Source organism: Berghia stephanieae, chromosome 9 (assembly GCF_034508935.2).
Source record: "Berghia stephanieae isolate SIO BIC M18660-M18661 chromosome 9, UCSD_Bste_1.3, whole genome shotgun sequence".
Classification (NCBI taxonomy): Eukaryota; Metazoa; Mollusca; class Gastropoda; order Nudibranchia; family Aeolidiidae; genus Berghia; species Berghia stephanieae.
The window spans coordinates 16,975,531-16,988,721 of NC_088368.1; the positions used below are offsets into that span (position 1 = coordinate 16,975,531).

A 13,191-nucleotide genomic window follows, 5' to 3' on the forward strand; every position below is an offset into this window, starting at 1 on the left:
AAATCAAACATTTTTCTACATATTGATGAAATATTTTTATTGAATTCTACTCTTAAATATTTTATTTTAATTTTTTCATGAAGGAAATTATTATACTTAACTCTTGCCAACTTTGGAAGCAATTTTCTCAAAATTAGAGTTTCACACCCCGGCCCATGCATATGACCATAACTTCATGAAAAATCACCCGATTGGCTTCAAATAAAGATTAAAATGTTCAGGAGACATTGGGCTTTCAAAAATGCAAAAATTTTCACCTTGCGACTGATTTTGTCAGGACGCACACATATAAGGATTTTTTATAAATCGAGATCAAAGCCTTTATTTCAATTTCAAATGAAAGTAAAGACTTTGGCATTAACTCATAAAGCTTTGGTTGGGGGGGGGGGGGGTTATCATGATGACACCAAATGATGTTTTCAAATTCTGAAGTCTTATGTGATGACAATATTCACCACTCACTTCCTGATGGTGTCAGTATTTTATCCTACCCTGTTGTGTTTTAAAGTGTTAATTTAGGCCTGGGTGGTTTATTCCCTTGGTTATCATGTAGTGTCTGGATTGAACTGTTTGTTTGTCATGATTCTTGCTGGACGATGAGGGTGGTTCAATGATCGATTAGGAAGCTGTCTGGTAGATTTAATCTTATAAATTTTGATTACTTTATTATGAAGCTGTTGTTGTTTTAAAAATATTCAACAGTTTGATACCACTGTTGACACCAAGTGATGTCAGTAAATTCTGAAGTCTTGCATACTGACTATTATTCACCACTCACTTCCTGGTGGTGTTAATTCGTTTTTTCCTTTGTTATTAAATGAGTTATCATTTTCATTTAGTGAAAAGACTGGGCATATTTCTTAACAGGAATACATCAACTGGCTGAAGCTTTGTTCATTGATATTCAAAATTCTTGCATTTCAGATATTGAGATTTGATTGATAGAGAAATATTGTGGGAACAATTAAAAATAAACACCAAATGATGTACTTCAAAGTGCTTTAACTCGATGACTATTTATTCACCACTCACTACCCGGTGGTGTCTAAATCAAATTTATCACTAGAATAGTAAACATTTGTTTCCGTAGGGAAGAGAAATCTAATTTTCATCATAGAAATTTCCTTTGGCAGGGGTACAATAATCATGTGGCATTATTTAATTACTTTTTTCTTTGATCGAAATTAGTATTTGATTCTGACATCGTATAGTATCTATTGCATATTAGATGAAGCGTAGAATTAAAATTGGTTTGTTGTGGCACCATTAATATGTGGCTAAGAGATCTGATAGTCTAATATTAAGATCAATTCAAGTAAGATGAGTATGGTAAGTGACTGTGGGTGATCCCAAAACTCCCTAGACATTACTCTTGGCTTGAACCACTTTACCACTTGAATGAATTCTTCTGCAAGCAGTAACAGATATTGAAGAGTCTGAAGTGGAAAAGAATAATATGGCTGCATGAAAATGTTTTGGATTCATGTGTCAAGTTGAGGATTTAAATGTATTTTTGCATATTTAAAAATGTAAATGTGGATGTTTATTTTGTTTTTGTACCTAACAGTGATTGAAATTTGTTGCTTTTAATCAGGATGAACAGGGACCAATGATGATGAGGGAGGCCTGGCCTCATGGTCCACCAAGATACAGAGGAGGGCCTAGACCACCCCACCCTGGAATGGATGCTGTGAGTGCAAATATCAGTCTTTTTTAAAAAAAAAATTTGGGGTTACATTTGTTGTGAATGTTTTAACATTCAGTAATTTTTTTTAGTGTATTGAATATTTATGTATGATGTTATGTTTAGTTGTAAAGTGGCTCTGAATATACATGCCTGCACTTAAACAGAGGAATCGAATATAAAAAATAATTTATTTTTTTTTATGGCCAAATTCTGATCTTAAATCGAAATTTAAGAGGAAAAGTGATACTGTATTTTTTACCAATAAACCTTAAAGAAATGTTGCCTGTGGCAAGTCTGAATACTGTTAATTATTAATTTGATAGTTGATTATTAATTTTACAAACAGATTCATGTGGTGAACGATTTGTGATCCCATTTGACAAGAATTAAGTTTATTGATAACTGTAAAATATTTCCTTTTTAAAAATTTTAATTACTCTGAATGCTTTCTCAATCATTACTAATTCATTTGAAAATTGTTCCCTTACAGCGGGGATGGCCACCTCACATGCATCCCTACGAGTTCATGGGACCAAGAGGAGCTCCACCGTATGCTTTCAGGATGCCACCTCCTCAAATGGTGAGACTTGGATCTTAATGCAGTTTGGTATACTTATGTTTAATCATACTTATTTTGAACAGCTCATTTTGTTTTTTATAAACATAATTTATTTTATTTTTGTCTCAATAAATTTTGTATCTAATGAATAATTAACGTCTTATTGTGAAGATGTATATATTAAAAGCTGATATATCAATACCCCCATTTTTTTTTTTTTTCTATTTACCATGAAGCGCCCTCCATATGGACCTCCACCACCTCCTGTTTCTAGTCCAAGCCCTATGCCTCCTCGCAAACCGGGCGAAGATGATGATGAAATGTGGCGTATGAAACGCCGTGCCAATGAAGGAGAGATTAACACAGCAATTGGCCGGGCACGTCAAAGACGTGAGGAGGAAGAAAAGAGAAAAGAGATTGAAATGAAGGCTGCTGCAGCTGAAAAACTCAGGCAGCTAGATGAGAGGAGCAAGAAGAAAGACGAGGTGATTTGCGAGTCATGCAAACTTTTAAATAACTAGTTCTTTCCTTTAATTGAATTCAATTTTTTTTTAAATGTGAGAGACCATGCTGGTCTCAAATTTGCGAGATTTTGGCTCCAAATTCAGAACTTCATGAGCATCTGTAAATTACTGAAACTTATTGAAAATTAAAGTTGATGCCAGACCACATAATTTTAAGGATTTGAAATGCTATTTAATCCTTGTGAGATTTATAAAGTTAATTATAAATGGCTGCAATTTTTATCTTCTAAAAATTATGAATTTAAAAATTTTCATCAAGTAGGCTGGTCTGGTAAAGTAACCTTGTGACTTAATTTGCCTACAAAATTTTCTATCCATTATAGAAGTTTCAACTGGCATGTATTATTTGACTATAAAATACAATATTTCAATATCATGTCGTCATTGAGGGCTTTAAGAGAGAGAAAAAATGAACAATTCTTTTTCAATGATTCAGGGCAAAGATTCAGATGCTGAGAGGCGCAGCAGTCGTACTGCTAGTGAATCGAGTGATAAAGATTCTATGGACAGCAGACACAAGGATAGGCCATCCAACTATAACGTGACTCAGGTGATTGTTTTTTTGTTTTTAAAGAATATAAGTTCTGTTTAGATGAGAATTTACCCACATTTTAAAAGCACCCTCTGCCAAAAGGATATTCAGGAAATCACTCCAACTTGTCAACTCAGTTTTCAATTTAATTTAAAGCAGTGTTGAAATCAACCTTTTTGTATCTCCAACCAATTGAGATAACCCATATCAGGGTGTCCAGCGAGGTCGGATAAAGTCGGATTTTTTACCTTAAGGGGAGGGGCGACACCTGAAACTATTTTCAAGAATAATGGCTATATCCAATATCTTTTTATATTGGGACAATGCCTATGACCAATGGATTCGAACCATGTGATTTATTTCGGTGGGCGTGTCCGGTTGCCATGGTGACGGCCATCTTGGATTTTACTCTTCTCTGGGTGCTATTTTTAAAAGTTACTTTCTCAATAAGTTTCCATGGAATTTTCTTGAAATTTTGCATGGTTGTATTTTTGTATATTATAAAAAAAGAATACAGAGCATTTTTTAAATATTTTTAATAGATTTTTATTTATAAATTTTTAAACAAAATAATTTTTCGGTATGATAAAAATCATGTTTTTTGTCATAAAAATGTCAATTTTTCAAAAAATAATAAAGATATTTAAAATTCCTTCTGTATGATTTTAGATAATCACCATAGCTCTAGACATGCAAAGTTTTAAACAAATTGATTGATAAATGACAAAATAAGATAAAAAAGATTGTTAAAAAATGTCATTTTGAGAAAAACGAGATCAAAGATAACAATAAATGAAAATAATAAGACAAAACGGTACAACCAGCTCAGAACATACCAGCACCGTATGAGGGTCCCCCGTGTTCTTTTTCTGCCTCCCTCTGGGCTTTTTCACGGGTCTGAGCTTTCATTTTGCCTCTTTTTTTTCTATTTATGTTGAGCAACCCTTATGCTTTGGTCAAGTCTTTTTGACTCTGCTTCCTGACTCAACATCTGGGAGTGTTCTCCCAGTCCACCGATGCTCAAAGACACTTTCAGGGATGTTATTTCTGTTGGACCAAAATTATACTCTGCACCAAACTCAACTTTTTTCAGGGAATGGAAGTATGTTTTATGGCATCTTGACCAAACAGAATTATGAAACCTTTCGTTTGGATTTTGTGCTGTCTTCATCTCACAAAAAAATCATATACAGGCTTCAAGTGCTCATGAAGCAAATCAAAATTCAAAGGTGTATGTAGACGCTGCTTGTGTCAACAGGATACACATGGGCAGCAATATATTTTTTATAAAAGCATATGGAGTCCGGTTCAGGAGGACAATACCTATGTTGAGGGAAGTCATTGGTGGAATAACCGTGGTAAAGACCGGCAAGAATAGCCCATCTCATTTCTTTCCGCTGCGGCATTGCTTGGAATCGCTTTATCATAATACTACTATCACACACCCAATTCCAATCAAAGATTTGTGGCCACGGATCAATCATGAGCCATCATAACTTTCTTGCTTTCTTGATTTTGTAGCAAATAATTGTTGCCAACGTTTGGATTTTTTGGTCACTTTAGGTATATTTATAATAATCCAGTAAAAATTGGAAATATTTAGAGATAATTAACGTGAATACGTGTCAAAATTTGATAAAACAATTGATCAATCGGAATGTAAACAAATCGTAGTAAAAGTAATAGTAATAGAGGCGAACTTTCACCCTGACTCAACATCCAATCCCTGGCGCGGAGTCGGAGGTCGAGAACAAGGTCAGCCAATCAGATCGCACCATTCGTGATCACGTTGTATTTACCTGACAACTTGACCTCTTATCAGCTGTTTGACACACAATCTTTGTTCGCGACTAACAGTTTCTAAACCCCTCCCCTGCCCATATTGTGATATTTATGAGACTGAAACCTTTTCAACTAGACGGGCAAAGAGTAGACTAAACTATCGATATCAAAATCTACAACATCGATATGTATTATAATGCTTTTCAGCCCTATTATTTTCAGTTGAATTTTCACAAAAAATTGAAAAGTTTGGTATTTTCATGACGATTTCCAAGTTTATGAAAGACGATTTACAAACTTTATATTATCCAAATCACCTTCTCAGTGCTGAACATATGTGAAAAAATGATTGTTCTTTTATAATAAATAAAAAACTGAAATTTTATATTTTGACCCAAAAATCGATATTTCAGGTGTCGCCCCTCCCCTTAAGGTCGGATTGGTAGGAAAAAGTCGGATAATTGCACCCGAGGTCGGATTTTTAAAGTGATCGTGCGATTCCGTGCGGAAATGCGAAGCGCGTTTGCAACGAATATGCCGATTGCTAGAATCAAGTCGACCTAAGCCTATGAAAATACTGAATCCGAATAAAGGAGAGTTAACTACCTTGAGAGCTCTTCAATATCGGTGATAATTTAATACAAGTATTGACCACACGGTTGACTTGATCATGCGGCTTTTGCTTTTAAATTGCTAGGTAGGATTTTTGGGGGGGAGGTAGGATTTTTAAGTCTGATAATCTGCTGGACACCCTGCCATATGCAAATGAGGAAGTTAGAAATTTTAAAGGGTTTTTTTTGTTGTTGCAAAGTGTCAATTTTTAATTTATTTTTCCTCCTTGTTTGTTTCGTAACAGGGTGATCATGGTAAAGGCTATGCCCGCCAAGTACCTCCACGTTTCCAGAAACAAGAGGCACTGATTGGCGCCCCACCACCTGGCCAACAGCCACCACCACCACCACAACAACAAAGACAGCAGCCACCAAGCCCTGGTGTTGGTGGACCCCCAACAGGCCCCATGCCTCAGGGATACAGACCCCGTCAAGGGCACCCACCACATCCATGGGGACCATATGATATGAGGGGTTGGGGACCAATACCCCCTTTCATTGATCCTCGATATGGACCCAGACCACCTCTGGACATCCAGGGTAATTAGCTTAATTGTCATTTTATTAGTTTTAGCCAATTTTGATTATGCTTTCGCGCCCCTCCCCTCTCCTCTCCCCCCAATAGTTCAAGGTTCAATGATCGTTTCATTTTGCTGGTCTGGTCTTCCTGGGTGGGGTTCCCAACCTCCCAAAGAGGGCAGGGAGGTACTTGCTATGTCTTCTATCCCCCTTCATCTGTTTTCCAATAGCGTTCTGTCTTTGACTTGGAATGAGATTACTTCCGTTTTGTGCTGACCCTGACCAGAGTGCTTGGCTTGGAGGGAAACAGTCGAATGTTTAGTTATAATTTTGGGGGATATTTTATTCCTTGTAAATCATTTGTTATGTACTGTTATTTTTTTATTTGTAAACATTTGATTGTATCCCTCTCAGTGGGATCTTGTGCTGTTGTCTGGATGAGACTTTAAGGTGATCTCCAACTAAGTACACTGATAGTGTGCTCTTGGAATTTACATCTGTTCCCTATTTGAATCATTTCCCCTTGCCTTACTTTTTCCTCAAGTCCTTTTAATTGTAAGTCTAGAATGTTTTTACTATCCAATTTTCTTCCTTTTTACTGGCGCTTATATGGCCTAAACATGTTGCAAGCGCCGTAAAACCCTTAAAAATAAAGGTCTGGTCTTCTGTTATGGATTAGAAAAATTAAACAAAAACAATTCCTCTCATCTTTCAGGCATGCCTATGTATGGACACCCAATGGCACGTCGTCGCCATGACAGTCAGGAGGGAACAGGTAATGAGGGTGGTCAGGACACTGAAGGTGGCAGACACCCTGAACAATTTGACTCCAGGCCTGACTCAAGGGCTGCCCAACAGTGGATGGAAAGGGGATACCCACCCCATCCAGGTAAGTTGTCATTTTCTCTCAAACTTTTTGTCTTTATTTATTATTTACTTTTTTGTTAAATCATATTTAAAAATTATATTTGATTAACAAATTGGGGTTTTAAAATCTAAACATTTAGAATTCCTCTGTAATTCAGAGATGTCAGTCATTGCCAAAATCATCCAGATTTGTCTAGAAGGTGTAGAATTCAGGTTTCCCTATTAGCTTTTGAGTACTTACCTATTGTCAAGGCAATCTATCTAGATCTGTAGATATGAAACAGACTGGTTAAGAAGTGTAGACTTCAACAGAGCTGGTATATTAATAATTGACTGGTTTGTTTCTTGTCATTTATTTAGAATTATTCATTTTTTAAAATCTTTGGTGGTAAAGGGTTGGTATTTAGGGTATTTTAAAAAATATGTATTTATTTAGTGCCAAAACGAGTCCTCCCTTTTCTTTTGTATAAAACAATTTAATTAGCCATTTCTTTCCATAGCTAATCCCAATTTTTAGTGAATTAATTTCATTTTCTTTATGAATTTTCTAGGTCATTATGAAGACATGAGGCGTTATCCATACATGGATCAAAGAGCTTACCAAGAAAGATATGACTACGACAGGCGGGAGTATGAACATCATGATGATGATCGTTTGTCAGCACACAGTGAATCTGAGAAATCACTGAAAGAAACTGAGCAAAATAGGCCGCCTCCTCTTCTTCGAAGGGAATCCCAAGAAGACCGTGAGAGAAGCAGCAGCAAAGACTTCATGGACAAGGAGGAAAGAAAGTCTGAGAGGAGCAACAGCAAGAATTCATCTGACTGGGACCAAAAGTAAGCTGATTCATGATTCACCTGGGTTGATTCCCCATACCTTCCATCATGGGTGAAAGTTCGCCGGAAAAATCTGGCATGGTCTCGCCGTTTATTTTTTTGTCTGGCCGGAATTCGAAAATGAAAAAACCGGCATTATATAATTAACCGCACTTCTGTTTTTTCCTCTTATTGGTAGTTGCAGGATTTTTTTTTTTCTGAGCACCTGCCTTTGCAGGATTAATATCATTGAGTAACTTTCACCCATGCCTTCCATTTCCTCTTATGTTCTGTGTTGTTATTTTGTTTTTCTGATTTCATTAATTATGCAACATTAAGATGGCACCATATTAATGAACTAATTCTTTTTTTCTTTCCTACAGATCATTCAAAGATTCTAAGGATGAATCATTTGATCAGTATGATGATGAGTTCAGTAGGGATAAGTTAGGAAAAGAGAATCTACCAGAGGAAGAACCTGAAGAGCCGTACATCAATAGAGGCTACAGACGAGATGGTCGCCAGGGTCCAGTACCAACATTTAGAGCCTACTCCTCTGAGGAACGTAGTCGCAGGGAAGCATCTGGAAGTGAGTTATCTTCTTTTTTCTTTTATAAAATGAAGGTCTAACCTCTATATTGCTTCAATTTAGTTATTCTATAGGAGCATGTTAAGAAACCACATTTTCCCACAGATGCACTGTCCTCAAATTTTGCCTTGCTGAAGCCATGACTATCAATTTGCTTCTGTGCTAAATGCTTCATATTTTGAGGGAGTTTGTTTTTGTTGCAAAATATTAGGATTCTGATAACTTGTTTTGAATTAAGCTAAAAGCATGTTTTCTTTTCAATTTCTTTCAAGTAGAGCATGAGGGAAGTGGTTCCAATGGTCCACAACCATTATTAGAGACCAAACAATCCAGCAAATCTAACATGACATCCCTCAAACGAAGTGCCTCAAACATGTCTAGCAGTTCAGGGGCTTCATCAGAGAAGGACAGGGCTGAACAAAGAAAGAGTGACTCACCTAAAGAGAGTTTGATCTTTGAGAGATCAACAACATTGCCTAAAAAAGAATCTGGTTCTAAGGTGAGCTGTCAAATATTAACTAAAATGATAGGAAGGTGTTCAAAAGTCGAATAGTTCTTTTATAAAATAAGCACTTCTTAAGTCTTGAAATTCAATGAAGAAATGGACAGATATACAAAATGACCATAAATGTCCTTGTTCCTAGTGATTTGCTTTATTTTTTTTATCTGGTCAAATTTGTCATTTGGCAGTTTATTATGTTACCTTGAGTGATTGCATTATGCAACTGCAACTATCTGTAATAATTTGGTTCGACAAAAGCTAGTACAGTAATAAACTTGCATTTCACTGTGGAAAGAAAAATTAAATGCGGTGTCTAATTTTAGAAATACTCTATATTTTTCTAATATTTTGATCCTCTCTTCTTTGACAGATCAGTTCGAGCAATTTTTATTTTATAAAGTGAATTATTATATTTGTAAATGGTATGGAATTTCCTGAGATTACCGCTGTTCTGCTATTCTATAGGATATTGATTTCATCATTGGTATTTCTACAGGATTCTGTGAAGGATTTCAAGCCACCCAACAAAAATAGTCCTTTGCTTGCTGAGCCACCTCGCCCCAATGCATGGGAAATAAAAGAGCAAGACAGGTATTTAATAAATATTATTAGAATTAAGTTTTTGAAGCCAAGGGCAGACCATAGACTTTGCAGTTCTTAAAGATAATTAACAATTTTTGAATTCTTAATGTAATTATGGTTGAAATAAAATTGCATGGGTTGAAATTTAGTGTTTTAAAGAAATCAAAAATCAATACCATTATAGTGGTATGTCTTTTGAAATCAAATTTCATGTTTAGATTATGTCTCACTCTCACAATAGCAGGACTTGGGCTCTGTCGGGACTTTTGTCGTTTTTCACAGATAATTTTTAGTTATTTCATGTATTCCTTCCTTATTGTTTATTTGAAGCGAACCAATTGTTTCCCTTTTGCTGGTGCTCAGATCATGGGATGACATGAGTACTCAGGTTAGGCATGGGTTGATGGCTGTTTAAATCTTTTTTTTTTTGTCTTCAACACTCTAGTCCTCCATTTTCTCTGAGAATTCTGAGTGTCCAGAATGCATATTGCATCAGATTTTCAAAATGAATTGTGGGTTGGTTTCGTGCTTTTTTTTTATTACCTTTAAATTGTGATTTTAAATTCTCCCCTGTGATTAAAAAGTAACTGGTATACTTTAATTGCGTTCTCAGGGCAAAGGCCAATAAAGAGCCAGAGAAGCCAGAACCACTGATGCCTCTCCCTCTCCCCAAGGAAGATGATGCTGATAAGGAATACAACCATGACCGCGTGGACAGTCCTTTCAATAATCGTCCACCTGTCAAGAAGAAACGTGAAGACTATCGCCATGAACGGGAAAGAAGAGATTATGATGATGATGATCGTAAAGATAGGGACCATGACCGTTATGATAGAGGAGAAAGACCACGAATGGCCAGCAGTCGTGGGCGAGAATTTGTCAGAGGGAGAGGAAGTTCTCGAAGCAGAGGTAGAGGATCAGTACGAGGTGGTGGCGGCGGCGGCGGCGGTGGTGGTGGTTTTGGAACATCAAGGTCAGCCAGAAATAAGGATTATTACCCATCAAACTTTGACAGACCAAGTGGTGGAAGAGGTCCTCCACCTTCCAGAAGGGTAGATAGGCAACCGTTGCTGAAAACTGATGCCTGGAAGTCAGAAGGAGAAAGTGATGAGAACGACTACCCCAAGCCTAAAGGGAATGACAGGAACGATGATAGAAACAACAAAGATGGAGGAAAGGAACCTGGTGGACCAAAGGAGCGTGGTGAAAGAAGGGAGAACAGAAGGGAGCCATTACTCCAAACCAGAATCGACAGGGAACATGTTGAAGGCCAGAATGAGACTCCTTCATTGTCACAAAATAACACATGGAACAAAGATAGGGACAGCAAAGGTTCTCTGGTCTCTGCACCTCCCCCAGCTCATAACCCCTGGAACAGAGAGCCCAATAAACCTTTACTACCTCTACCTACAACTCGGCCTGACTGGGGACAGAATAGTGGCGATATGATGGGTGGTAGTGGTGGAGGAAAAGACGATTCTGGTATAGGTGGTGGAGAAAAGAACTTTTGGAACCAAAACCCTCAAAGACATGGTGGTGGTTTTAATGAACACCACAGTGGAAACGGACCTGAGAAACCCATTGGACATCTTCACCATCATGATAATGATGGCTCGGACAACAGGAGAGATAGGCGGCAGGATAATCGTCGTGATAGAGATGACAGGGATAATAGACGCAGACAGGATAGAGATCGTGATGGTGGTCACAACAGACGTGGTGAGAACAGAGATGATGGACAAGATGTTGGGGACAAAGAGGGAGGTGCTGGAAAGGAGAGGTTTGATCGCTCCAACAAAGATAGAGACAGGGATAGAGATCGTGACAAAAGAAATAGAGACAGGGATGGGGGTGTTAGTGGCCAGGATCCAAGACAAATGCAACACAACACCCAAGGGGGAAATGTCTTTGTTCCCCGTGGTGAGCCTTCAAGGAGAGGCAGAGGTAAGACTATCATGTTTTACCAAATAATGCCATTTTGTGACATCATTATTACACAATATTAAAATAGATTGATTCCACTTCAGTCGACAAACTGGCCTGCCAGTTAGTAATTTTTGTTAAAATGGGCAATCAAAAAAGAATAATATGTAAAATAGAAATTAAACACAAATAGGCATCAGCTATTGCAATTACTTATTAACTTTAGTATTTTGACTTATTCAATGTTTGAGAAACGATGCATTTTTAGTAGTCAAATGGATCTTAAGCTATTAAGTGACAATGACATGCATCCCAACAATGGTTGGTATGTCTAATAACGTACTGATGGTGTCAAAGGGATACAAAGTCAACATGTTGCTAGAACTATTAAATTATTTGATCTCCATGCAATTTTTCTAGTTGATAAACATCAAAGGTCACAATGTCATGTTGTTTTAATTTATTTTAAAAAAAATTGCAATTTATCAAATTAAACCCTATTTATCTAAAACTTTCAACTGACATTGTGATCTTGTCACATGATATCCTGCTGAACCACTTCAACTGTCACAAAATTGATATGTTAGAATTTTTCCCCTTAGGTGGTGCTCGAGGTGGAAGAGGCGGTGGTCGCTATATGTCAGCTCCCTCTGGACGTGGTGGTGGCAGTGGCAATAACTCCCACCGCATGGAACCCAGTAGCCAAAATGGCTCCAATAGTACCAATGGGAGACATCCAGCTGCTGCCAGATCAGACAGTCGTAATAGCAGCTATGAAGGATCCAACTACAGGTAAGACCTCCTTTTGCTGTGGTGTAGAGTTACTGTAAACTTTAGCTGAGGATTCGAGCTGGTGATCAGATCTCAAAAGTAGTCCCTGAATAAAAAACATTTTATTTATCCTTTTAGAGATGGTTATGAATCAAAGGTCCCTTGATGTTAAGCAAGTTGTAAAGTTGTATGAAAATTGTACTGATAGAGCTGCCAACTATACGCCAAAAAGGCGTATTATTATGATTTTTCTATCAAAATCAAATCACACGTTTTTTGTTTTTTTGGTTTCACATTACGCCTTTTTGTTGTCATCAAGGTCTAAAGCATGATGTTAACTGCTAATAAGTGCTGCTTAAGGGGCGGTTTTGGTCTTTTCGAAAAAAAAGTTAATTGCCTATATTGGGCAGTTTTAATCATTCTGTACTATTATTATTGGATAAACATTTTTGTAGAACAAAAATATATGTTGTGTTGATTCCCATTTCGCTTCCTAATTCGAGGATCTGGCATCAAAAAGTATAATAATCTTGTGGGAAATTTACTACAAAAAATTATGAAGGAATAACCTCCATATTCTTTCTTCTTATCAACATTGTAGAATTTCTGTGTTATAGAAAGATTTTACGGGTGGGTTTACATTACAACGTTGAAAATGGTTGCGAATCAAATTTTTCGGACAAAATGATGCTAAAAATTTTGTGATTTGGATTATAAGTCAAAATACACATACATGATCAAAACGATCTCTCTATGGTGACATCACATATTACCTCTGTGATAATTGGGACATTTTCAGACAATTGCGAAATATTTGACACAGTATCCCATACCCTAGAAAAATGACATATTGAGAAAACAGCATAACTCAATATTTTTACCCTTTTCTACCATGTTTTTCTTGCCTTATGGGGTTTGGAGTTTGCG

The 13,191-nt window shown here is 36.9% G+C and overlaps 1 protein-coding gene across 4 annotated transcripts in view; it reads left to right on the top strand.

Moving 5' to 3' along the window:
* Positions 1-13,191, top strand: part of LOC144979804 (uncharacterized) — a 47,452-nt gene that overhangs the window by 11,526 nt on the left and 22,735 nt on the right. For 2 of the 4 annotated variants that reach the window (XM_078926906.1, XM_078926909.1), the window contains exons 12-23: positions 1,595-1,690; positions 2,178-2,267; positions 2,483-2,731; positions 3,207-3,320; positions 5,941-6,235; positions 6,930-7,103; positions 7,633-7,918; positions 8,281-8,486; positions 8,759-8,985; positions 9,485-9,579; positions 10,184-11,514; positions 12,096-12,285. In XM_078926906.1, the coding sequence (XP_078783032.1) occupies positions 1,595-1,690; positions 2,178-2,267; positions 2,483-2,731; positions 3,207-3,320; positions 5,941-6,235; positions 6,930-7,103; positions 7,633-7,918; positions 8,281-8,486; positions 8,759-8,985; positions 9,485-9,579; positions 10,184-11,514; positions 12,096-12,285 (3,353 nt within the window). The remainder of the gene's footprint in view (positions 1-1,594; positions 1,691-2,177; positions 2,268-2,482; positions 2,732-3,206; positions 3,321-5,940; positions 6,236-6,929; positions 7,104-7,632; positions 7,919-8,280; positions 8,487-8,758; positions 8,986-9,484; positions 9,580-10,183; positions 11,515-12,095; positions 12,286-13,191) is intronic. The other 2 variants (XM_078926908.1, XM_078926910.1) reach the window with 1 other exon arrangement.